The sequence below is a fragment of the Oryctolagus cuniculus genome, chromosome 17 (genome assembly GCF_964237555.1).
Source record: "Oryctolagus cuniculus chromosome 17, mOryCun1.1, whole genome shotgun sequence".
NCBI lineage: Eukaryota > Metazoa > Chordata > Mammalia > Lagomorpha > Leporidae > Oryctolagus > Oryctolagus cuniculus.
The window spans coordinates 48,302,575-48,328,674 of NC_091448.1; the positions used below are offsets into that span (position 1 = coordinate 48,302,575).

The 26,100-nt window shown below is 56.2% G+C and overlaps 1 protein-coding gene across 9 annotated transcripts in view; it reads left to right on the top strand.

Annotated features, from left to right (window-relative positions):
* Nucleotides 1-26,100, top strand: part of RAP1GAP2 (RAP1 GTPase activating protein 2) — a 217,574-nt gene that overhangs the window by 89,970 nt on the left and 101,504 nt on the right. For 8 of the 9 annotated variants that reach the window (XR_007911239.2, XM_051824520.2, XM_051824524.2 and 5 more), the window contains one exon: nt 16,370-16,454. Coding sequence is in view for 8 of the 9 variants with exons in the window: in XM_051824520.2 (XP_051680480.1) it covers nt 16,370-16,454 (85 nt within the window). In the remaining variant the exon portion in view is untranslated. Of the gene's footprint in view, nt 1-15,218; nt 16,232-16,369; nt 16,455-26,100 lie in introns of those variants that run through there. The other variant, XM_051824527.2, reaches the window with a different exon arrangement.

A 26,100-nucleotide genomic window follows, 5' to 3' on the forward strand; every position in this document is an offset into this window, starting at 1 on the left:
GAGACTGGGCAGGGGCCTGGGCGACTCCAGCCAGCCATTGAGTGGCAGCAGAGATAAGAAGCACCCTGGCTGTGTGGACAGTGGGCTTTTGTCAGTCCTGGCCTCTCTGCCCACTCTGCTCTGTCCAGGGAGAGTGGACGTGTCAGGTCAGGGAAGTGTTGTTCAGCACTGTTGGAGCAGGGTCTGTGTGTATGTGGGGGTGTAAGGGGCACAGGGACTGGCCCTTGGAAGATTCTAGTTTGCACTGCAAGTGACAATCATCCCTGTATGACAGGACCTGGATGGAGCAGAGAAAATGGAGTGCCACAAACTCCCTGCCTTGCTGTGACTCTGTTAGGATGCAGAGGGGGAGTCAGATCTTGGAATCAGAGTTCTTGCGTATAAAAAGAGGGTTTATTTGCTTATTTATTTATCTGAAAGGCAGAGAGTGATAATGAGCAAGAGAGAGAGAAGGCCTGTAACAGCCAGGGCTGAGACAGACTGAAACCGGGAGCCAGGAGCCCATGTGGGTAGCAGGGACCCAAATACTTGCCATCACCTGCTACCTCCCAAGGTGCACATTAGCAGGAAGCTGGATTGGAAGCGGAGCTGGGACTCAAACCGAGGCCCCCCTCTTACATAGGATGCAGGCATCCTACGCGGTGGCTTATCTGTTGCACTGAACGCCTGCCCCAGAGTTGTTGCATGCAAGGCATGGTTCCTGCCCTGATGAGCTGTGTGCCCTTTAGCAAATCCTTCAGCCTTTCCCAAGCCTCAGCTGACGCATCTGCATGTACGACGAGCACACCTCTCCTCATCCCAGCCACCGTCAGAACCACGCCTGGCGGAAGAGGTGGGCATAGACGAGCTCAGATGTCATGCAGTCAGCCCTCAGTACCTGTGGGTTCCACATCCACGGATCTAACCAGCCAGAGACTGGAGATGCTAAAAAAAAGATCCAGTCTGCACTGAACATGTGGACCATGTTTTTCCTTTCCTTTTTGGCCTTCTCGTTATCCCCCACCAATGCAGTGTAGCAGCTGTTCATAGCATTTCTGTTCTATTAGGTGGTGTAAGTTGTCCAGAGGTGACTCAGCATACACAGGAGGATGTCACAGGGCATGTGTAAGTGCCGTTTCGTAGAAGGGGTCTGTGCTTTCCAATATTTTACTATCTGTGGATACTGGGGTGGGAGACGGGCGATTGTACAGATGTGGAGTCTGTGTAGACGGGCGTTTACCAAGGGCTGAGGGAGTTGGAGGCTGCCCTGGCCTGGAGGCCCCGTGGAGATGTCCTGGGCCCTTGTCCTGAGAGCTGTTACAGCCTGGCATGCAAATGTGAGGGTTCGGCCAGAAGTTCATGGAAATAGGATTAAAAGATGAGAAAGCGTGGATCCATGCGTCTCGTTGGCACGGGACACATTTTCTGTGAACTTGCCAAGACCTCTGCTAGACACTTTTCTTGGAGTGCTTTTCTGGAAGGCACTCATCACGCTTGCTCACGGGGCTCTGACTCAGCCGAGGCCCCAAGCATCCGTGCGTTCTGCAGACAGTCACCGAGTGTCCACGGGAGCCGGGCGACGAGCAGGGGAGGGGGTTGGACCAGTGGGCTTGGAGCACCTTGGAAGCCGGCACAGGTGAGGCGCAGGTGCCCCCGCCAGTCCTGAAGCTGTGGCCCGGCTCCTCCTGTGGAAGGAGGCCCTGTGTCCTCCCTCCCGGCTGCTGCTCTTGTGTTCAGTGCAGAGGCTCAGTGGTGCCTCTTTAGTTGGATGGCTTTCTGGCTGGCCTGGGAGTAGCCTCTTCCTGTCACCGTTTGGTCTAGCAAATTAGGACAGGGAGTGGATCTGGGAGGGAAAGACAGAGGTCTCCCCCCTCCCCCTTCTCTCTCTCTCTCAGTGGTTCCAGCTGCCAGCCGAGGCCAGCTTCGTGGCCCCTGGGGAGACAAAGGCCGTGTCTGTGGACAGACACTCCTGGTGTTACTGACGGTGATGCATCATCTTGTCACTTTAGTGGCCAGGGCAGCTGGAAATGACTGAGTGGGAAGGCCAGCCGCCAGCCTTTTCTCAGCCCTGACTCCCTGTGGCAGGTGCAGGGGCTGCTCCCCAGGGCCCAGAGCTGCGGACTGATACATTGCAGCAGAAGAGCAGCGGGCAGATGTGGAAGGGCCCTCCCCACACCTGGTCCACTTCATCAGTTGCCTCTGGATTCTCTGATGTGTTTCCCTCGTGAGTGCATATTAATCTGTACAACAAAAACTTAGGTATCAGACTCATAGGCTCTTGAGGTGGTGTTGTGGCACAGTGGGTTAAGCTGGCACCTGCGATACCCAGCGAGTACTGGTTCAAGTCCCGGCTACTCCACTTCCAATCCAGCTCCCTGCTAGTGTGCCTGGGAAAGCAGCAGAGGATGGACTTCCCTGCCACCCTTATGGGAGACCCGGATGGAGTTCCAGGCTCCTGGCTTCAGCCAGGCTCAGCCCTGGCCATTGCGGCCGTTTGGCCCGTGGCATAATGGGTTAAGCCGCTGCCTGTAGTGCTGGCTTCTCATATGGGCACCAGTTTCAATTCCGGCTGTTCCACTTCCAATTAAGCTCCCTGCTAATGTGCCTGGAAAAGCAGCGGAAGATGGCCCAAGTCCTTGGGCCCCTGTACCCACGAGCAGACCTGGATAAGCTCCTGGCTCCTGGCTTCAGACTGGCCAAGCCCCAGCTATTGTGGCCATCTGGGGAGTGAACCAGTGATGAAGATCTCTCTCTTTCTCCCCCACCGCCACAACTGCCTTTAAAATAAATAAATATTAAAGAAACAGGTAGGGCTTGGCATTTGCCTGGCAGCTGAACACTGGCTGGGATGCCTGTGTTCCATGTCGAGGGCCGGGATTGGATCCCTGGCTCCTGCTTCTCGCGTCCTGGGGGTGCAGCCTCGGGAGGCAGCAGTGATGACTCACGTGGTCAGGTCCCGGATGCTCTCATGGGAGACCTGGATCGTGTTCCTGGCTCCTGGCTGTGCCCCACTGGCTACTGTGGGCATTTGAGAAGTGAATCAGTGGATAGGAGCGCTCTCTTTATCTTTCCCTCTCGAATAAATAAATGAAAAACCAAAATTAAGAAGTGGAGTGTTGGAGCAGAGTGGAGTGACGGCTTAGCTGGGAGGCTGTCCGCTCCGTGAAAGGGTGGTTCCCCGGCGCCTTTGACTGTCGGGTGGTTTCTCAGCATGGATGACTTAGCACACCCTGTTCTGGGCACTGCTTGGTGGGGCTCCATCTCTCGTTGGGTTTACCAGGAATCCAGCTGGGATGTGGGCTCCTCAGTAAGCAGTGTATGCTCCCAGTGGCACCATTTTTTGGTTCAATTCAATAGCCAATGTTTGCTTGCCGTGCCTGTGTAAATCTTGTTTATTGTTGAGTCATGGAGCCTGCTATCATTATGTTCCCCTTCTTGTATAATTTTTCATTTTTCCTAGAGTTAATGATTAACTCTTGTTCCCAGGTTTCCAGTATAACACGGTTTTCTATGTACTCATCTTTATTTTTCTTCTTCACTGTTTTTATTTATTCTGCCATACTGCCTTTTAATTGTCTCCCGGCTCCACCAGAGACTTTGCCTCTTTGGATATCTTATCAATTGTATTCTTTCCACCATTCACTTCCAGAACCTTCTATCAGCTAATGGACTTTTGCCTTTTTTTTTTTTTTTTGACAGGTACAGCTAGACAGTGTGAGAGAGAGACAGAGAGAAAGGTCTTCCTTTTTCTGTTGGTTCACCCCCACCCCCACCCCCCCCCCCCAGGTAGCCGCTATGGCCGGTGCGTTGCGCCGATCCGAAGCCAGGAGCCAGGTGCTTCTCCTGGTCTCCCATGGGGTGCAGGGCCCAAGCACCTGGGCCATCCTCCACTGTACTCCTGGGCCACAGCAGAGAGCTGGCCTGGAAGAGGGGCAACCGGGACAGAATCCGGCGCCCCGACCGGGACTAGAACCCAGCGTGCCGGCGCCGCAGGCGGAGGATTAGCCTAGTGAGCCGTGGCACCAGCCCGGACAGTTGCTTTTTTAACAGTAGCCTTTCAAGAAAGGGTGCAAAGGAATACATTTCTTTGAGATTCTGCATATTTCTGAGTGCCTCTTTGCACTACTCTCAAACCTTGTTGATAGTCTGCCTGGGTGTGAGACTTGAGGTTGAAGGGATCTGGAAGGTGATTTCCTCATGATGTAATGGATTCTGGTGTTTCTGTTGGGTTTCATAGCGGGCAGTCACACTCCTTTGCATGTGGCGTGTATTTCTGTTTTCCCTCCAGAGTCATTCGGGATTTGTCACTCACCGAGGTGTTCCGGGCTGGAGCTGGTGTCCTTCATCAGGCTGGGTGGTCGGCGGACCTGATGACCCCTGACCTTTGGTTCTGGGAACTGCTCTGGTGCTGTTTCTGTGGTAATTTGCTCCTGTGATGTGAAACAAGCACCGTTTTATCGTGTTCTGGGGCTCCCTGGGTAAGGAATCCAGCACAAGGTGGCTTGTCTCTGCTTTCACCATGTCTGGGACCTCATCCTGGCCAGCCCAGTTGGCTGGAGATGGCTGGGATGTTCAGCGGGGGCCGTGTGTCTGGGGCGGTGGCTCTGGCTTGGTTCCCAGGTTTGTCCCCTGTGGCATCTGCTGGGGCTGAAATGTCCCAGGTGGTTTCTTTATGCGCGTAGACTGGGGCGTGTGGGACGTCTGGGGGCTGCCCGGGCGCCTCTCTCCATGCAGCTGCTGCTTGTGGCCAGCCACAGCGTGGTGATCTTGGACGTTCTGCATGCTGCCTTGCTTGTCCTAGAGCGAATAATCCTAGAGTTGGAGGTGGAAGCTGTAAGGGTTCCTGTGAGTCAGCCTTGGAAGTTAAGAAATGTGGCTTCTCTCTCCTGTTGGTCAAGAGAAAGGACCGCAGAAGGGCTCACTGGGAGGTCAGCGTTGGGCCTGGTAGGGCCACCCCGATTCCCTTCTCTGTAGCTTTTTTCCTGGAGGCTGTGTTGGTCAGATGCGGGCTTCTCTGGTGTTTTACTGCTTTCCTCTTCCACTTCTCATGTTTCTATTCTTTGGGAACCTTCTGCATCTTAGTCTTCCAGTCGCATTTCTAACTTCTATTTCTTTCTTGAACCCTGATCATTCTATTTTTACAGCATTCTCTCTTTGTGGCATGGATCCACAAAACTCCCTGTGGATATTAATTGATAGTGATTTTCAAAGTTTCCGCCAGGTCCTTGCATTGTCTGTTTATGTTGGTTTATTTTGGGGTTTCTGTCTTGCCTCGGAGGCCTCTTCCAATGTCTGGTCATCCTTAGGACATGTCCTCTCTCTGTCTGGGAGCTCTCTGCTGGCTGCCTTGGGCCTTGGGGCTTCCTTGCAGGCAGTGTTTTGTAGTACGGTGCCCTTTGTAGTGGAATAACCCAGATGTTATCTGTTCTCAGGATTGTCCAGTTTCTCATGCGGCGGGGGCTGGTGGAGAAGCAATGGGGTGGTCCAAGGGCTCAGTGTCTCAAGTATCAACTCTCACCCTCTCCGGTTTCTGGTCCCAAACCTCAGATTCCATCTGAAGCTTCTTGGGGCTCTGTAGGGGGAAGTAGTCACTGTTCAGCCACCTCCTCCTGGGTGTTCCCAGAGGCTGTGGCTTCCATCACTCCGCCTGGTTACCATGCTTCCTGCCCGGTGCGTCTTCCAAGTGCCCAGGACTTCCTGTGGGCGGAGTTTCCCTCTCTCTCATTCCACTTGTCCTGGTAGTTCCCACTGTGTGTCCACCTTTTATTTTAAGGGGATTTGGAACAGGTGAAATAAATGCATGTGGCCGGTCTGGCTTGTTTGTCGTGGAAGTCTTGAAAGGCTTACTTGCGTCTCTGCCTCCTAAGGCAGGCGAGAGAACACACTTAGCCCTCTCTGAAAACGAAGCTTTATTGTGATACATGTCACACATCCAAGCTGAACGGATCACACGACGAGCGGCCACGTCCTTGCTCTCTGGGGTAGGAAATGGGGCAAATGCTGGTGTCCTGCATCTTTGCGACTCCCAGGTTTGGCAGGTTTGGCCCCGAAGCTGTCCGTGACCTTGTGAGCTGGCTGCCTTTGCTCCGATCGTGATGTAACGCCATCAGCTGAGGCCAGGTCGTGCCTGAGCGCGTGAGGGAAGCTGCGTGCTCAGCAGTTTGCAGATGCTGCGGTGTGGGGCTGGGGAAAATGGAGCCTTGCAGGGCCTTCAAAAAAGTCCGTGGAGAGTGGAATTTAAAAATCAGTTTATTTTGATGCAAGAAAAACAATTGAAGTTCATGCATGGGAGGGGTGTTCCAAAAGTTTGTGGAAAATGCACGCTATGAGGAACTCTTCATGGCCTGCCGGGCCACTTGCCCACCTCCTGGTCCTTGGTGCTCACCCTTCCCACAGCCCCCCCTCCTCGCCTGCCCCCTGGGGGTCTGTTCCGTGTTGTTTTCTGGGCCCGGGAGACCTCTTCTCCCCGCGGTGGTCTCGCCCCCACCCCTGTTCTCCTTCGTCGGTCACTCTGCCCAGGTCTTAGTCCTTTCCCGCCCCGCCCCGTCCAGCACATACCCCTCTGCCTCTTGCCACCCTGGTCCTCCTCTGCAGTCTGCACCGTGGCCGAAGCATCAATCACCTGGTGTTTTGGAGCCCGAGCATTGCAGCAGGTTTAGCTCTCTTCCTCCTTTGTTGTCCAACCCTCTCATGTTTGCCTCCATAAAGTGTCTTAGGAATCTACCTTTTCGTTTCACGGCCATGGCCGTGAGCTTGGGGGTGGAGTGGGGTCTCCTCCTGTTCCCTTCCTCCCTCTGCGGTGCTCCCTCTAACTCTCTGCAGCCACTGGGGTCCTCCAGGACCTTGCCTGGAGTTCAGACAGCTGAGTGCCTGTCCCTCATCATTCCCATCCTCAGACCCCCTCCCCCCCCAGCACAGTTTCAGCCCCCGTGTTAGTTACTTAGCGTTTTCCTTAACTGGCTCGTTTTTTAAACCTTCAGTGGACTTGTTCCGGCAGCCACCGATATGTCACTCCCCTCAATGGACAGTCAGAGTGGCCTGCCACAAATAGGAGGACACTTAAGAGAGGGGGTGACTACCACCACGAGGGCCATCCCAGCAGGGATGTGGGCAGCCCACCTGGCAGGCAAGGCCACAGGAAACCTCCCCTGGAATTGGCCCCTTTGCTCCCGTAGAGGCCAGCTAGTGCAGTGTTTAAGACTGGACCGCCCGGGTCCAGCCTTGCTCCGCTACTTCCCAGCCACATGACCTGGGCCAACTCACTTAAGCTCTCTGAGCCTCGGTTTCCCCTATCTGGAAAATGGGGATGAAGAAGAGTTCCTCCCAAGCGTTGTGGTGAGCATGACTGTGGCTCACTCCGCACGGCACTGGGGACCGAGACGCCCTGGAGGGCTGCGTGCCGGCGTCTGCCTTTCCTTTCTGAGCCTGCTCCCTGCCAGGGACGTCCTGTCTGCAGTAGCGGCCCCCAGGACCCCTGCCTAGGCCTGTTTGCTCGCCTCTGTGCCTCTGCGAGGCGCCTTTCCCGTCCTGCCTCTCTCCCAGGCCCGTGCTGTAGCTTTCCCTGTGGGCGGGGAGCAGCTGCCACCTCCTCTGGGACACCTTCGCGGCTCACCCTCTGTTCCTTGCAACCTGCTGGGCTTTATTCCGTTAACCCAGCGCCCATGGTAGACATACGGCAAATGGGTCTTTCACGGGGCTGTGCCTTGCCTTCAGGATGGGTTTGCATTTCCCCTTGCGGCTGCCTGGATCCAAAGGCGCCAGCCATGCTAAGACACAGCCGCCCTTGGGCTCCAAGAACTCGGGCTTAAAGGCTGTTCTGCTGTTGCCTCCCATTGTGCGGGGGGCACAGGGGCCGGGTGGAGCCGGCTGCTCGCCGCCGTGGGCAGAGCGAAGGGGTCGGAGGCAGAGATCTCGGGGTGAGGGCCGAGTCTTGCACTCTCAGACTCACACGGAACCCCTGGGGTCTCCACTTGCTCAGAGGTCAACTGTAGAGCCTCAGCCAGCTCTGTTTGTTCAGTGAAGATTTATCTTCCCAGGGGTGATGTCTTGCCCTGTGTGGGTAGGTTGAGATACAGTGTGGGAGGGGGCCCAGCTGTCCCCCTCCAGGGCTGGCTGAGGGCCCTGTCCCGTCCTGCTCTTCTTGGCTCCCACCCTTCCTCCTAGCCCTGGCTCCACTTAGGGGTCCAGGGCCCGCCTGAAAAGGACAATGCCATCCTCACCCTACACAGCCACAGAGAAGCCAGAGGGTCCTCAAAGCTGCAGCCACAGAGTCTCACGCAGGCCTCTCCTTGGTCCCCATGTGCAGCTGCCCCTGGCTGTTGAAGGCATGGCCTGTGAAGTGTCCACATGTGGTATACCTGGTCTGCCTGGCATACCTCCTGTGTATCCCTGAGCCTCTCACTCGGCCAGCCCAGGCCTCTGCCGTCAGTCTCCTTAATTTAAGGGGCCCTAGCAGGCCCTTGGGCCCCTCCGCTTCCTCCCTCTCACACAGGGCCCTGGTACTCAGGCGCTGCTCCACAAATGCATGCCCCTAAACCAGGTGTGCTTTCTGACAAGTTCTTCCCGGAGCCATGGCCACCCACGTCCAGCACACCTGGCTTGAGGGCATTTGGGGACGGTGCCCCTTCTTTGGAGAGGACACTGGGGCTGGCTGTAGGATTTGGGTGGCTCTCCGGATGCTCAGGCCGCAGTGTCCTTGTCTGTGTTGGCTGGGGGAGGGGGTCTCATGAGTTCTCCCAGGAGCACTGGGGTTGCTGGGGAGGGGGGGCTGCCGTTGCCTGTTTGCTGTGCAGTTTTGAGTCTCCAAAGGTCGGGAGTTGTGCTTTGAAGGCTGGGATCCTCTTCGGCTGTGCGCTGGGATGGGGTGGGAGCGATACCTGCTGCGGCCCAGGGGCTTCCTTGGGGGCACTGGGACCCCCTCACTCCCGGGTCCTGTCCCTGGCCCCCTGCAGTTCTGCTGAACTTGTGCCCTTTGTCCCCTTTCTTCTTGGCCCCAGCACAGGCTATGCCTTCACTTCCATGTCTGTCCCTTTGGGGCATGGAGTTAAGGCATGGACACTTACCCGGGACCTGGTAGCCCCCATATGGTCACAGGTGCTCGTGTCCTGGCCTCCAGGCTTAGAGTCCAAGGACATGGAGCTCCCAGGCACCCCAGCCCCTGTCCACCTCTGTCCTTGGACTGGCTTTCCGCCTTGGCCCCTCCTCTGCCATGCCCATGTCTTCCAGTGGACCCCACAGAAGCCTTGGCAGCAGCAGTAACCACCCTGACACACACTGGCCATTTGTGTTGTGTGTTGCTAGGTACCCAGCACAGCTATATTCAAAACACCCAGTGAGGGAGGCGGGATTTCTGCACCATTTCACAGATGAGAATGCTGAGGTGCAGAGAGGTGAGGTAGCCTGACCTCACAGCTGGAGTTCAAATCTAGACCTGCTGGACCCCAAAGGCAGTGCTCTTAAGCCGCTGCCCACCCTGCCTGCCTGCCTCCCTCAGGGCCAGGGCTTGGCCCTCTGCTCCTGCTTGTCCTGCCAGCTTGATGAAACATTAAAAAAAATTTTTTTGGCCTTTCATTAACTTCATTGACGGACATTTCACTTAGTACCAAAGGTGGCAGTAGTTGGTTAGGTTCCCTCTGCTAGAATTCACACTGAGGTATTGGGAATACTGAAATGTCCCAGCTTTTTGGGGACACTGACGAGTTATCCAGACATTGGGGATGAGGTGCACCGTGTGCCTGGACCCTCTTGAATATTGTTTCTGCTGGCTGAGGAGTGAGGGTCCCCGGATCGTGCGGCTGGGCCTTGGTCTGCAGAGGCCATGGACCCCGAGCCTCCACCCAGGCCGGTCCCTGCTGCCCCTGCCCTGGCCCAGCTTTCCCTGAGACCACGCACTTCTCTGCCCCCGTGAGAGCTAGAGCTGTGTGAGACGCTGGTGGCACTGGGGAGCTGAGCCCCACGTTGAGGCCTGGCCTGTCCTGTCTGCAGGGGGGGAGATGCTAAGATTTTGAGGGTCCGGCTCTTGAGGGCTAGAGCTCGCTGTCCAGTGGATCTCCATTTCATCTTTCCCCTCGTTGTGTCTGTCTGTGATGGTTTCTCTCAAAGCTCTTTATTTCATGAAAGCCCATTGTTTACGGTCTTGTTGGTTGTGTGCGACGTGGACAGTTAGAACTCTTGAAATCTCTCCCGGGGAATGAGGGTGTCACGAGTGCTTGAGTGCTGGGAGAGGGGTGAAAGGGTGACGTCAGCAGGTGGGAGGAGGAGGAGGACCCCGGGGCTGCACTGTAGCGTCCACCGCTGTTGCCAGCAAGGACAGGAAGCAGCGGGAATGACAGAAATGGAGCCCAGCCAGCCCTCTTGTTCCTTTTTTGGAAATTGAGACATAATTCACGCACCACAGAAGTCATGAAGGTGTGTTACTCAGTAGGTTTTACTCCATCCACAAGGTGTGAATCTGAACCCCAAGTCCAGCTCAAGGACACCACTGAGACCTCAGAGAGAAACCCTGTGTCTCTTAGCAGCTGCTCCTCATAGCCCCTGGCAACCACTGATCCGCTTTCTGCCTCTGGATTTGCCTGTCCGGGGCAGTTCAGAGGAACAGAATCATGTAAGATGTGGCCTTTTGTGACTCGTGCCTTCCACTCGGTGTCATGTTTTCAGGGTGCAGTCAGTGTTGTCAGGGCTATCCACACTTCCTTCCTTTTCATGACTGTATAAGGTTCCATGGCATGGACCGACTGCATTTTGTTCATCTATTCATTGGCTGGTGGTCACTTGGGTTGCTGCCACCTTTTGACTCCTGTGAGTCATGTTGCTCTTTCCTTTTGGTTTGGTTTTGGGTTGGACACTCTTCAAAGCACCCAGCTGTCTGGATTCCTCCAGCTCAGCTCTTTGGAAAGCAAGAGAGAGTGGAGCTGAGTTGGAGAGCTGGTGGTGGGAGGGCAGGGAGGGGGAGTCTGAAGATTTGGGAGAACTCTGCCGGAGGCGGCATCACCCCCGGCCCCTGGGCCATCTGTTGTGACGTGAGTATTTTTCTTGCTGTTGATTATTAACCAGTGGTTAAGATCCTGAGAGTGGATCCCCAGGGCCAGAACCGGTGCTTATTTGAGATGCTGGAAATGTTTTCCAAGACACAAACAGCCTTGGACCCTTGCTTCTTTGACCCCACTTGGAGAACAGATACCACTTTATGAATTATACTCATCAGCACAGCAGGAAGAATGGCCTTCATCTGTCCAGGACTTCAGGTTTTGTTTCATTAAGTCCTCAGAACATTTTTATTTTTATTTGACAGGTAGAGTTACAGACAGAGAGACAGAGAGAAAGGTCTTCCTTCTGTTGGTTCACCCCCCAAATGGCCGCCACAGCTGGCGCACCACGCTGATCTGAAGCCAGGAGCCAGGTACTTCTCCTGGTCTCCCATGCGGGTGCAGGGCCCAAGCACTTGGGCCATCCTCCACTGCCCTCCTGGGCCACAGCAGAGAGCTGGCCTGGAAGAGGGGCAACCTGGACAGAACCGGTACCCCGACCGGGACTAGAACCCAATGTGCCGGTGCCACAGGCGGAGGATTAGCCTAGTGAGCCGTGGCGCCGGCCTCCTCAGAACATTCTTACCCCCACATTTGCAGATGAAGGAATGGTGACACAGAGGTGAGGTGACCTACCCCAGGTGACACAGCAAAGCAGCAGTGCAACCAAACCGGAGCCCAGGAATCTTTTGATTCTTTGTGCAGGGCACCCTCCCTAGGCTGGAGCGACCTGGGGCAGAGCCATGTGAGGGTGCAGGTGTGGTCACGGGGGTCTGCCCCAGGGCACTGTCCAGCCCCATACGGGTGAATGTTTCCGCTACAGGTTCCTTGACCATTTCCTCCTGAGATTGCATTTGGCCGAAGCCAGCTAGGACCCTTCCAGGCCTTCCTGAGCTCTCCCATCTACCCCAGAATCTCCATGTTTCTAGAGAACAGTGAACCCACGTTGTTGACCCTCAGTGTCACGGAGCCCCGGGGCAACAGACATGCTGAGCACGCAGCCCCTTGGGACTTCCCTGGATGGAGGCAGCTCTCCTGACTGCCCATCTCACCCCACTCTCAGCCGTGTAGACTCCTGCAACCCCCTCGGTTTCCTCTCCAGCCTCCTTTTCTATCAGTCCCAAGCTTCCCCCATCACCAGCCTCTCCTCTCACAGGTCCCTGTGGGTTGTTGCGTGGGCCTGGAACCCTCTGTCCCTGGAACCACGTGTGACTGCTGGGCTGGTTATGGGCAGTGTTCGGTCTCAGGGTCAGGACGTGGGTGAGCTCCCTGTGGGTCACAAGAACACTGTCACTTCTGCACTGGCTCAACCTCCTGCTTGTGATAAATGAGAGTGGACTCAAGGTTGCCCTTGATGTAATCTCCCTGCTTTTACCTACTCAGGTATGCAATGTTTGCCTGAGCAGGAGCGGGAGAGAGAAGGTTGGAGCTGTGCTGCGCGCCGTGCTCTTTCTCTATCTTATCTTTGCACCAGCTGGTGGCTGGGCTGGCCTGCCTGTCCTTGGGAGGGTGGCTCACTTGGAAATCTCGCAGTGGGGAGGGCTGGGCGGGTTGAGGCCGAGCACAGCTGAGGCGAGCAGGGCCAGAGAGCTGAAGTGGGGATTCACCCTCCGCCTCCCTCCCCCTTTTAAAGCAGATTGGTCATTTCCAAATTTCTTTTTGTGATGTTTTAATTTTTTTTAAAAATTTTGACGTTTTATTTTTATTTTTTGAAAGCCAGAGTTACAGAGGCAGAGGCAGGCGTGGGAGGGGTCTTCCATCCACTGTTTCACTCCCCAAATGGCTGCAATGGCCGGAGCCATGCTGATCTGAAGCCAGGAGCCAGTAGCTTCTTCTGGGTCTCCCATGCGGGTGTAGGGGCCCAAGTACTTGAGCCATCTTCCACTGCTGTCCCAGGCCAGCAGACAGTGGCATCGGAAGTGGAGCAGCCGGGACTCAAACGTGTGCCCATATGGGATGCCAGCACTGCAGGCGGCCAGCACTACACCACAGCCCTGGCGCTGGTGCCCTCCCCCACCTTTTAAAAAGATCTTTATTTGATATAGAGTTATAGACAGAGGGAGAAAGAAACAGTTCTTCCATCAACTGGTTTTCTCCCTGAATGGCCCCAACAGCCGGGGCTGGGCCAGGCCAAAGCCAGGAGTCAGGAGCTTCTCCTGGGTCTCCCATGTGGGAGCAGGGGCCCAGGCACTTGGGCCATATTCTGCTCTGTGGAAGAATTCTTCCTGCCTGTAACCTAGGGTGGTGTCGGCCCGCCTCATCATCTTTAGCCGGCAGCTGCCTCGCTGGCGGTCTTCCGTCGGCGCCCTCGTCTGGCATGCCCTGTGCGCCCACATCCTTATATATCGTTCTCCATTCACATGCATCTGCACGTGGCATTCCCTGTGCGCATGTGTCGGCATGCGTCAGCACGTGGTGTTCTCCCCGCGTCATCATCTGGCATTGTCTGCACCTGCGTGGTCACATGGCGTTCTCTGCACGCCTGCGCCGTCTGGGAATCTCCACGCGCCTGCGCCGTCACGTGGTGGTCTCACACCTGCATTTTCACGTGCCAGTCTCCACGGGCGTGCGGCGCCACGTGGCGTTTTCTGCGCCTGCGTCGGCACTGGCCTTCTCTGCGCCTGCGTCGTCTCGTAGCGTTCTCCCTGTGCCTGCATTGTCACGTGGCGTTCCCCGTGTGTTTCCGCGCGTGGCCTCCTTCCTTTCTGATAGGGACACTGGCCCTGTTGAACTAACGGCCCGCCGTGTGACCTCATCTTGCCCCTTGATTAATCTGCAAAGCCCTATTTGCAGATAAGTTCACATGCCCAGGACCACGGGTTGGGATGTCAGCATAGATTTTGGAGGACACAGTTCAACCCTCAGGCAGCTAGCGCTTGCATGGGAGGGAGGGCTGTAGTGCAGGGCGTCTGCCCCGTCTGTGTGCCAAGGCAGGGTGGGTTCCAGTTTGTGATCAAGGGCGCCTGTCTACCTGAGTTCCCTTTGGAGGGCACCAGCTGCACCTCCTGCGCTCCCTACATCCCCTCTGGAGTCACCTGGGAGGGAACGCCTCCTACCGGAAGCTGCCCTAAACACCCCCCACTTCCTAGGGGACTAGTCTCAGGGTCATAGCTGGCATGTGCAGGGGAGGGTGCTCAGCCCAGGGGGGCTGGAGTCCGGGGCCCTTTGCCCAGGACTCAAGGTCCTTTTACAATGATAACATCTGCTCTGGTCCCACGGCTCGGCCCTCTTGAGTCCTAGGGGGAGAACCAGTCGGCATGGCTGAGTTAAATACTTGCCAGCGTTGCCCTCTAGGGTTTGTGTTTTGTGTTCCCTGGGTGCCAGAGCTGCTGTTGGGCAGTCGGGGGGCATAGCCACAGCCCACACTCTGCACAGCCTACAGACTGGGGCCGGGGCTTGCCTGCCCTCCCCACTCCCAGCCCTCCAGGGAAGCAGCCTTCTTCCTCCCTGAGGGGACCCCAGGGTGGTGCTGCCTGTTCTTGATCAGCATTCTTCCTTTTCTTGTCCTCCTCCTGGCTCTCGGGGGCCAGGCCCATGGAGAAAGAGCTGTGGATGCGTGGTGGTGGGGGAGCCCAGTGGCAGGAGAGGGAGCCTGTGCGGGATCTGACTCAGCCCCAGCCTACAGGGACCATCCCAGGCAATAACGGGAAGGGGAGGCAGGTGGCCATGATGTGAATGGAGCTGGTGTATCTGGCACCTGCCTGTGTGCCAAGTCTTGGTCCTGCCTGGTTTTTTTTTTTTTTTTTTTTTTTTTTTTTTTGACAGGCAGAGTGGACAGTGAGAGAGAGAGAGAGACAGAGAGAAACGTCTTCCTTTTTGCCGTTGGTTCAACCTCCAATGGCCGCTGCGGCCGGCGCACCGCGCTGATCCGATGGCAGGAGCCAGGAGCCAGGTGCTCCTCCTGGTCTCCCATGGGGTGCAGGGCCCAAGCACCTGGGCCATCCTCCACTGCACTCCCTGGCCACAGCAGAGAGCTGGCCTGGAAGAGGGGCAACCGGGACAGAATCCGGAGCCCCGACCGGGACTAGAACCTGGTGTGCCGGCACCACAAGGTGGAGGATTAGCCTATTGAGCCACGACGCCTCCTGCCTGTTCTTGTGCCAGTTTTAGTCTGGATCGGGAGGGAAGGGACACTGCTTGCAGCCATCCTAGGTCCAGGAAGAAGGCGGCAGGTGAGAGAACCTTGCTGATGTCAGGGCTACCGGGCTGTGTGGACCCAGGGCCCTGGCTGATGCTTGCCAGCCTGCTCGTTTGGCTGCCTTGGGAGGGGGTGGCCGGCAGCAGGGGCTGGCTCTCAGGAGCTGTCCTTAGATGGAGCGTGGAGCAGGTCCTGTACCCTGAGGGGACCAGGAAGAGATGGCGTCTGGGCCCCAGGGTGTGCTTCTCTCTGCGAAGCTGGAGGGAGTGTGGGCTTCTGTTGTGGAGAACGTTTGGGGGTGAAGCTGTTGCCCCCACTGGCAGGGCACAGCATGCTTGCTTCTTTCTCGAGGGCAGTGGGATCCTTGGGCGGTCTCAGTGGGACCCTGGTGTTGGGCTGAGTCTCTTGGCTGCTTCAGGGTGCACCGTGGGAGGAGGAAACACTTTTGAAGTGGGGGCCCCTGCTGGTCCTAATCCCGCTGCCCTTGCCTTTCTTTTCCCTGCTGTGGTAGTAGCCAGGGCCAGCCAGGACCCTAAAGCCCCTTGGCCAGGGATTCCCCAGGTTCTGTCCGGCTGGCCCTGCTGTGTAACCATGTCGCTCCAAATGCGTCTCCCGCCCCAAACCGTCTGCCTGGTGAACGGCCTGCAGACAAGTGTCCCCTGGCCACCAGCAAGGGCCAGATGGGAAGTGGGGAGTGCAAGAGCGCAGCCCTGTTGCCAAGGAGACGCCCTTCTGTGTGGCCGCCTCTCCAGCCTGCGCGGTGGACTGAAATAAGTTTTACCTGCGGCCTACAGCTCTGACCTTCCAAGGTCAGCCCTCTGGCTGGGCCCTCTGTGTGCAGAGGGAACAGAGGGGCCTGAGTCCCACAGGCTGGACCCCTCGCCCTTCCTGAGCCCTCCTCAGCCCCTTCAGATCTCAGCATGGGCCGGGTCTCCTGCAGAGTCTGATGCCGTGCAGGTCCTTGGGCGCCATCCCGCGCAGGCCTGGTGTGCACCTGAGCAGTTGCGTTTCTCAGAAGTGCGGGGGCGAGGCTGGTGGCCCAGGGACTGCGCGTGGAGCAGCTGTGCTTTGAGTGTCAGTCGTACATCAGGTGAGGAAGACGCTCCCAGCTCTATAGTCTTCCGCGTCATCAGTTAGTAGCGTCGCTGAGCCCAGTCAGCCCTCGAGCAGGGAGGGGAAGCGCAGGCAGACCCCTGCTCACCTCCCCTGTGTCCTGCTCTCTTCACAGGAAACAGGAGCTGGCCAACAGCTCGGATGTGACCCTCCCAGACCGACCGCTGTCACCTCCTCTCACAGCACCTCCCACCATGAAGGTAAGAGGCTGGGGGGGCGTCCGGGCGCAGGGAGGGGAGCCCCGAGGGGAAGGAATCCGGGCCTCGCTGTTGCTTTGGCTGCGGGCCCAGCTGCTTCCATCCCCGTGGAGCCCCCACAGGGTCCCGAGGCCTCTGGAGGCGGTGTGAGTGAAGCTGGTTGGCGTGGGATGGGGTGTGACTGAGACACTGAGGGCGCCTGTGTCCAGGGGCGGCGAGGAAGCAGACTGGGGCTGTAGAGGGGTTGGCAGAGGCCTGGTGGAGCCTGGGCCCTGGGAGTGAGGGGCCCGAGCAGGAGGAAGTGAGGGGACAGGAGGCAGCCGGGTGGGGCCTTACCACCCTCCACCCTCCTGGGACTTGTGTGGCCTTGATGCCTCTGGCTGGCCCTCTGTGGAGGGTCCTGAAACCCCAGTCCTTGGGAGGGACTTGCCCTGGAGGGGACCGCTTCCCAGGGCTCCAGCCCCAGGGGAGAGGTGCACAGGGGCCAGCGCCTCTCCTCCTCCGCCTCTCAGTGCCTCCGCCTCCTCCCCAGCAGCCTGGCAGCCCCCCTCCCCCCCTCACACTCGGTCAGGTGTGGACTTGCTCAGAAGTCACCTGGCTCCTGAGTCATCTGAGGGGACATCTAGGCCAGCATCTGCCTCCTTCCTGGGGCTCTGCTCTGAGGTGACTCATGGGGACATAATTAAACATCTCTTCCTTGCTGTTCCATATCACACCCCCTTTTCCCCTGACCTAATCTGTTGCAAGGTGACACCCACGAAGGAAGCAGGCAAAAACCACCCATCTGGAGTGGGTTTCGGCCTAACAGTTAAGGTGCTGGGTGAAGGCCTGCGTTCTGTATCAGCCTGGTTTCCCTACCTGGCCCTGGCTCCTAACTGCAGCTTCCTGCTAAAGCAGAACCTGGGGGGCAGCAGGTGATGCTGGCTCAACTAACTGGGTCCCTGGTCTCCTGTGGGAGACCTGGATTGCACTGGTTCCTGGCTCTGTTCCTGACCCAGCAGCAGTGGCTGTTGCAAGCATTTTTTTGGGTGGGGGATGACCCAGTGGATGGGAACTCTCTTTGTCTCTCAAAAAAAAACAAACAAAAAAACCCTAAAAGGTCCCCTAAATTGTCCATCTTTTGGTTATCCTCCCATACCGGATGCCTGCCACACGCAGAGCCACATGGTATCCGCCGAGGAGGCATCCGAGGAACGGCAGCCAGAGCCTGCCCTGGTAGGGTTAGGAGCCCAGCTGTGAGTGGGAGGCAAGACAGGGCGCAGGGCTGGCTGGGACCTCTCTGCTCTCCTCCTGGTGGGGAACCCAAGGGGCACCGAAAGCTATGTCCGCTTCACCAGCCTGGTCCCAGGGCTGGTGTCTGAGCCGGGTGCTGGGGGCATGGGTTGTTGTTGCAAGGAATGCTGGGGGCCAGGTCGCCATTGCGTTTCAGTTCCTGGGGTGCTCGTCTCCATGCTCACGAGTGGTGGGGTTTGCAGGGTGCCTGAAAGCCTCCCCCGAGGAGACACTGAGTTCTCCTGCCAAGCTTTACTTGCTTGCTCATTGAACTCATCCAATGCACAGTATTTATTTGAGCGTTGTATTAAGACTCTTGGTTGCAAGTGACAGAAATGTAACCCACTTTCACTTAGACATGAAAGGGAATTTTTTACTTTGTAATGGCAAATATAGACACCAGGCATGTCTGCATCTGTGAAATCTGTCTATTTCCCTCTCTCTTCTCTGTTGATCTCATTTTTTAAGTTCTAGGCCAGGCAGAGTGGTGACAGCAGCTCCTACCTGCTGAGTAACTGCAGTGGAAAGACATATATTGTTTTTCCACCTAGTAGTTCTAACAGACATCCGGAGAGGAAGCTCATTGGCCTGGCTTACGTCACATGGCTATCCCTGAATCAATCAGAGAGAAAGCACATGATTGGTCAGACCTGGGTCTCAGGACCTCCCACCTAAACGTAAATCAGTAAGAACTGATAGTGGGAGAGGGGTGGCTGGTTAAGGGAAAATTGAGACACTACTATGAGAAGAAGTGGATGCAAGACTGGCAAGACCAGCCCTGCAAGTACTGATGATGCACAGGCCCAGTGCCGGGTGCAGAGGGCTCGGTTGTAGAAAAGATTTACAAACCCTGAGCTCTTGAACTTGTAGTCTGGCTAGGGAGCTAAAAGTTCAAGAATAACATGAGGGGCACAGAGGGTTAAGCCTCCACCTGCAGTGCCGGCATCCCATATGGGTGCCAGTTTGGGTCCTGGCTGCTCTACTTCTGATCCAGCTCCTTGCTGATACGCCTGGAAAGGCAGCAGAGGTTGGCCCAAGTGCTTGGGCCCCTGCACCCATGTTGGAGACCTGGATGAAGCTCCTGGCTCCTGGCTTTGGCCTGGCCCAGCCCTGGCTATTGTGGTCATTTGGGGGGTGAACCAGTAGATGGAGGATTGATATCTCTCTCTTTTTATTATCACGAATGAGGCAGGGAGGGGGACAGGCATTTGGCTTAGGGTTAAGATGCTTGCACCCCATGTTGGAGTACCTGTATTTGATACCTTCCTCCGACTCCTGACTCCAGCCTCCTGCTAATGCAGACCCTGGGAGGCAGCAGTGATGGCTCAAGGGATGGGTTCCTGTGACCCATGTGGGAGACCTGGGTTGTGTTCCCAGCCTCCAGCTTTGGCCCCTGGTCTAGTTCTGGCAGTTGCAGTCATTTGGGAAGTGAATTGGAAAGTGAACCATCACATGGGAACTCTCTCTGCCTCTTGTTCTTTCTCTCTCTCTTTGCCTTTCCCATTAAAAAAAAAAAAAAGAAAGAAAGAAAGAAAAGAAAAGAGAAGAGAAAAAAAGAAACCATTAACCACAGTTTGGTATGGTCAGTGTTCCAAGGAGAAGCACAGTGGAGCTCAGAGAAAATACAAAGCTAGGAGTTTGCAGGGGAGGGGGGTCTCTAACCTACTCTTGGGGAGGGTCAGTTAAGGCTTCTTGGACAAAATGATATTTACACTGAGCTGTGGGAGTGAAGTAGGACTCAGTTGGGCAAAGGTGGAGTCTGTGGAGAATGTTCCGGATCCTTGCTATTCAAAGTGAAGCCAAGGTACCAGCAGCACCTGTGTGGTTGGGGGAGCGCCTTCAGAAGGCATATTCTCAGGCCCCGCCCACCCCACTGAATCAGAGCCTGCACATGGCAGTTGGGAAAGCACTGCTGTGGCCGTGTGTGGACAGCCTGGGGCAGGATGAGAGCTTTTGGCTGGCGAGTGGGGAGGGGAGGGCACAGGAAGCAGACCAGACCGGCTGTGTTAGGGGGGAAGAGACTGGGCATGTGGGCGGGGACCAGCTGCAGCAGACAGCTGGGAGTGTCCCTGAGGATTTTGGAGTTTTTCCTAAGTAAGGACACTGTAGTCATTGGAGATTTGATTTCTAACTTTTTATTTGAGAGGGAGAGAGAGGGAGAGGGAGGGGAAGGGGGAGAGAGAGAGAACTCATCTGCTGGTTCACTCCCCAAATGTGTGCAATGGCCAGAGGCTGAAGCTGGGAGCCAGGAACTCAACCGATGCTCCTGTGTGGGTGTCAGGAACCCAATCACTTGAGCCGTCGCCGGTACCCTCCCAGAGTCTGCCTTAGCAGGAAGCTGGAGTCGAGAGCTTGAGGCAGGAGGTGGGCACTGTGATATATACAGGACGTGGACATCTTTACTGCTAGGCCAATTGCTTGCCCCTCATTGAAGACTTTAGCCAAGGATTAAGGTGATGGGACTTTTGAAAAACTGCCTTGGCTGCTGTGTGGTGAGAGTGCGTGGGAGAAGCAGCGTGGAGAGTAGGAGATGATGTGGAGGCTGTGTGGGTGTCCAGGTGGGGAGAGTGGGCCCAGTGGGGTTGTCTGGAAGCGGGTGGATCTCCAGTTTCTCAGGCAGTAGATTGATGAGATTTGAGGACTTGGTGAGAGGGAGGAGGCAAGAATGGCTCCCAGGTTTGGAACAACTGACCACTTGAGGTGGCTAAGATGGGGGAGGCCCTGGAGGGAGGGTGATGGCCAGGGTCCAAGTGCTGAGTTGGACAAGCCTGAGACTGGAAGGAGCGTGTCAGTGGGCAGCTGGGCTGGAGGTAAGGATCTGGGCGTCATTCTCACAGAGAGGGGAATTGAAGCCCTGGGTTGGGTGAGCTCTCCAGGGAGGTGGTGCAGTGAGAAGAAGAGAGGTTCCTGGGTGGTTCCTCGGGGTCCCCCAAGTACCAGCTGTGTCTAGACGTGGAGGGAGGAGTGTTTCACGGTGCAGGGGTGCACAGCTGCACCAGCTGCCGCAGGGAGGCCAACGACACCATGGGGTCACAGTGACTTCTGGGCAGAGTGGCCTGGCCGTTGCTGACTGTAACTGAGACCATGGGAGGGATGGCAGTGGACAGCAGACAGCAGACAGCAGATAGCAGTGAGTTGAGGAGTGAGTGGAGAGGGCAGAAGAGCCAGAGGGTAGGGATGGTGCCTGTGAGGTGCAGAGCCCTGTGTGATATGATGAAAGCAGAGTCGTGGGGTGCACACAGGTGAATGTGCGGCTTGCAACACCGGTGTCCCGCGTTCAAATCCCAGCTGCTCTGCTTTTTATCCAGTTCCCTGCTGATGCACCTGGGAAGGCAGCAGCTGATGGCCCAAGTTCAAGGGGCCCTGACACTCACGTGGGAAACCTTATGGAGATCCAGGCTCCTGGCTTCAACCAGGCCCAGCCCTGGATGTGTGTGCATTTGGGGTGTGAACCAACAAATGGACGATCTCTCTCTCTCTCTCTGCCTTTCAAATAAATAAACAGATAAAAATTCTTTCAAGAAAGGAGAGAGACCCAAGGGTACCAGAAACACAGGAGAGGGGAGTCAGGATGTGGACCACAGCAGGGGGCTGCCAGCTAACATATTCATTCAACAAATGATTTGTGAGCATCCACAGGTGCCAGGGGTGGCCAGGCAGGCCCAGAGCGCAGCAGCAACCTCAGGGACACCTCAGCCACCTGCAGTCAGCAGTCCTCTCCTGGCCTCCTCCTCTGTGAGCTCAGCTTTAGGGATTTCCCAGCCTCTGGCTTTCCTGTCCAGACTCCAAGGCCGGCGCCAGCCTTGGGACAGAGGCAGCTACAAGGCTCCTTGTCCTGACGACTCAGCCTTGTGCGGTGCACCTGCGCAGAGGGCTGTCTCTCCGTGACTGTCACTGGGGTTAGCCTGTGACTGCAGAGGGCAGTCTCTTTGTGGCAGTCCTTTGTGCAAAGATGACTGCCCGTGAGGGATTAGCAACCACAATCCTCACCTTCCAGCAGCCTGCTCCCCGCCGAGGGCGCGTCCCTTCCTGACTGCACCTGTCCCTCTCGCTGGCTGTTCTGCTCTTCTGCTGGGCTGAGCTCCTGTTCCCTGGGTCCCCAGGAGCTGTTTCCCAGGGCTGACTGTGTGAGGCATCCAGCTGGGAGGAGCTGGCTCTGCTGTTGGTCTCCCGCTCCTCTGAGCCTGCCTGAAGCTTCCATCCCAGCAGACCTGGGCTCCCACCTGCCGGATCCTTCTAGGGTGGGATTGGGCCTCTGTTTTGTTGTCACCTCCTGTGTCCCCGGGTTGTTACATGCCCTGGGGTGGGGGCTGGGCCCTCTCCTCTGGACTCTGGCCTGGGGGTTCTGTATCCTCCGAGGAGGCCTCTACTGGTTTCCTTGGCAGTGGGGCAGGGGCAGCTGGGATGTCCCCGTGGTTGGTTAGCCTGACGGTCAGGAGTATCAGGGAGGGACAAGCAGTGCGTGGAGGTGGGAAGGGGCTCCTCCAGGGTCCTCTGAAGGCAGTGGCGTTCTCCTGCAGTAAATTCCAAGACCCCAGGCACTTTGGGGAAAGTGTTCTTCTCATCGCCCCCCTCCCCGACCCCAGCCAGGGACAGCCCCTCTTCCAGTCGCTTCTCCCTCTGTGAGCCGTGGGAGCAGCAGCTCCCTCTACCCAGCCTCTGCCTGCTTGCCATGGCCGCTGCCCCCATGGCGTTCCTGCCGCAGGGGGTCCTTTATGCCTCCTGTCCAGTCTCTTTGCTGTTTGTGTTTTTCAAGGATGTTCTTTCTTTCTGGCTAATAGGAAGCTGAGAAAACGCAACCAAAGAGCTGCTGAGCAGATGGGCTGAACGAGAGCCCAGTTCCCCGCCAGAGCTGACGATGGATGGGGCAGGGTGGGCTGGAGCTGTCTTCCTGGGAATGCTGTGGATCGTTCCAGATTCACATTTTCCAGGACTCTGGTTTTCATGCTCAGTGGATCAGCAGGCATCAGGAAGGCCAGCGGGGTGCCCAGCCTCGTGCCGGGCCCTATGGGATCATTTATGCCAAAGCCGCAGGCCTGGGCCCCCTAAGAGCCTGTTGTCTACAGGGGCCTTAACTGAGCAGAGGAAGCCATATGGCTCGGCATGCCGCAGGGCTCACATGTGCAGTGTGGCTCCTCAGCAGGGGGGCAAGGAGCCGGGAGGCTGGGTAGGGGCCCTGTGGCAAGCGTGGGGCTTGGGCCTCCTGATTCTCTTGAAGCTCACAGCAACTGTCCAGGGTGTGTTGGGGAAGTTGACCTCACTGGGACCTTGATTGGAGCTGACAGTCTTGTCCCTGGAGCCCCACCAGGCCCTGCGCTGGCTGGGTCAGCTGGGAGTTGTGACCCCTGCTCAGCCTCCTCCCTCCTTCTTCGTGCACGTCTGAGGGCAGCCCTTGTAGGCTTTGTGGGGACGCATAGAAACTCATTCCTCCCTTGCCCCTTAGTGCTGTGCTCGCCACAGCCTGCCCCTGCCCGAAGCCCTCCTAGGTAGGTGAGGCAGGTGCACAAGCTTTGGATACCAGGGAATGGTATGGAGATCTGAGGACCTCCTCATCCCCCTTTGGGACTCCTGGAGCCCCACTTCCAGCTGCCCCCTCCCCACTGTGGGTGGGGTTTCCTTTGCAGTTTATGTCCCGGCACCAGGCCTAATTCCATCTCCTCCATCACCTCTGGTTCCTGTCCCCTCTCTGCTGCCTGGGCTGGGGAGGGGAACTGTCCTCCTCTGTCAGGGTTGAGTGCCTGGAGTCGCCCCCTCCCCAAGTCTATCAATGTTTCTGTGTATTTTTAATTTGAGAGGCGGAGACAGAGCGGGGAGAGAGAGGGAGGGAGGCAGAGAAGGGGTGGGGGAGAGAGAGAGGCAAAGAGGGACCTCGCAAGATTGCTTCTTCCCTGTTACTTTAGGAGTAGCTTGATTTAAAAAAATTTACACATCAATGCATAAATCTTAGCAGGGTAATTTTATTAATGGGTACACCCAGTGTGACTCATACCCTGGTGAAGGTATAGGACATTTCTGGCCCCCAAGAAAGTTCCCCATGTCTCTCCAAAGGCCATCCTAACCACCCCTCCAGAAGTAGCCAGTGTTCTGGTTTTTAAACCTTAAATTAGCTTTATCTCTTCCAGAGCATAATTTAAATGGAATATTGAAATGCATGTTCTAGTATCCTGCTCAATGCAGTGTCTGTGAGATTCACCCATGCTGCTGTCTATGGCTTGTTCCTTTTCATTGCTGAGTAGTATTCCATCCCATGGAGAAACCACAGTTAGCTTATTTCCCTGGTGAAGGCATTGAAGTTGCTTCCTATTTGGCTATAATAAATCACCAGATACTGTGAACATTCTGATACAGTTTTGCTTTGTTTTGGTATGTGCTTTCCTTTAAAACTTCCATTTTATTTGAAAGGCAGAGAGAGAGATAGAGGTCCCATCCACTACTGGTTCACTCCCCAAATGTCTGCAACAGCCAGGGCTGAGCCAGGCTGAAGCCAGGAGCCCAGAACTCCACCTGGGACTCCCATGGGGGGACGTACTTCAGCCGTCACCTGCTGCCTCCCAGGGTGTGCGTTAGTAGGGATGGTGACAGAAGCGGAGGAGCTGGGACTTGAACCCAGGCACTCTGCTGTGGGATGTGGGGTCCCAAGGGGTGTCTGAATGCTTGGCCAAGTGCCTGTCTCAGGCATATGTTTTAGCTTCTCTGAGATAAGTATCTAGGAGTGGACTTGCTGGGTCAAAGTGTAGGTGAATGTTTAACTTTACGTGAAACTGCCTCACCAGGAGGACACTTCATACAGCTCATGGGCAATGCATATTATGAAAAAACATTCGTGGATTTGAAAAACTTCATACTGGGGCCGTCGCCGTGGCTCAGTTGGTTAATCCTCCGCCTGTGGCGCTGGCATCTCATATGGGCACCTGGTTCTAGTCCTGGCTGCTCCTCTTCCAGTCCAGCTCTCTGCTGTGGCCTGGGAAGGCAGTGGAGGATGGCCCAAGTGCTTGGGCCCCTGCACCCGCATGGGAGACCTGGAGGAAGTAACTGGGTCCTGGCTTCGAATCGGCGCAGCTCCGGCCATAGCAGCCATTTGGGGAGTGAACCAACGGAAGGAAGACCTTTCTCTCTCTCTCTCTCTCTCTCTCACTATCTAACTCTACCTGTCAAAATTAAAACAAAACAAAACAAAACAACACTTCATACTGAAGTACACCTATCCATTGATACCATTTTTCCACGAGCTGTTTGAAATACCCTTGTATTTGCTCCGTGGCTCATAATGTTTTATGTTCTGCCAGCAGTCTGTTAGAGTTATGGCTGCTCCACACCCTCGCCAGTGTTTGCCTTTGTCTGTCTCTTGTCTGTCTCTTTCTCTCTAAAGATGTATTTATCTATTTGTTTGGAAGGCAGAGTAACACACACACAGAATGAGAGAGAGAGATCTTTTATCTGCTAGTTCCCTCCCCAAATGCCTACAACAGCCAAGTCTGAGCCTGGCTGTAGCCAGGAGCCAGTAACTCCATCAGGGTCTCCCAGGTGGGTGGCAGGGGCCCAGGTACTTGAGCCATCTTCTACTGCCCTCCCAAGCAAGTTAGCAGGGAGCTGGAGTGAAAGCAGAGCGGCCAGGATTTGAACCTCTGCTCCGATATGGGCTGTGTTTGTCCCAAGAGACAACTTAACCTGCTGTGCACAATGCCTGTCTCGGGTCTTTTTATTTTTCACTTGCATTTTTCTGGTGAGTAATTTCGTGGTCTGTGGCGTGAGGTCAGGGTCTCAGTCCATCTGTTCCCATTGTTCCAGCACCATTTGTTGAAAGGGCTTTCCTCTCCTTGTGGATTGCTTGGGTGCCTTAGTGGGAAGTCTGCAGCCCTGCGTCTCCATGCTGCTGTGCAGCGCCTGTGCGAGCCACAGTGCTTCTCCGGGTCAGGGATGGAAGATACGTGATGCTGGTGCCCTCGGGGCAGATCATAGCGATCCAGCGTGACGCTCTTCCCCGTGAGCTTAGACGTGGTCTCAGCATCCGCTCCGACGGAGTGATGCAGGCAGGAGCCAGCACTGGGGATGATTGCTTCTGGCAGCTCTGGCGGAAGGTGTCACAAGAGGTTACTTGCTCAAGGTCCCGCAGCTGGTGCGTGGCAGAGCCAGGGCTGGACGCAGGTCTGTCTGTGTGGTTCCGATGCCTGCACCGCCCTAACCGCTGCTCCTGGCTTCGCTGGAGTCATCTGAGCAAACCGCTTCATCTCCCTGGCCTCCAGTGGCCCTGGAGGGGTGGTGTGAGTGGAAATAAGGCCACCCACATACGAGCTGTTGGAGTGCCCGGTGTGGGGGCTGATGAGGACGATGGTGATTGAGATGCCATTCTTGTCCTTGCGAACGAAGCACACAGGCA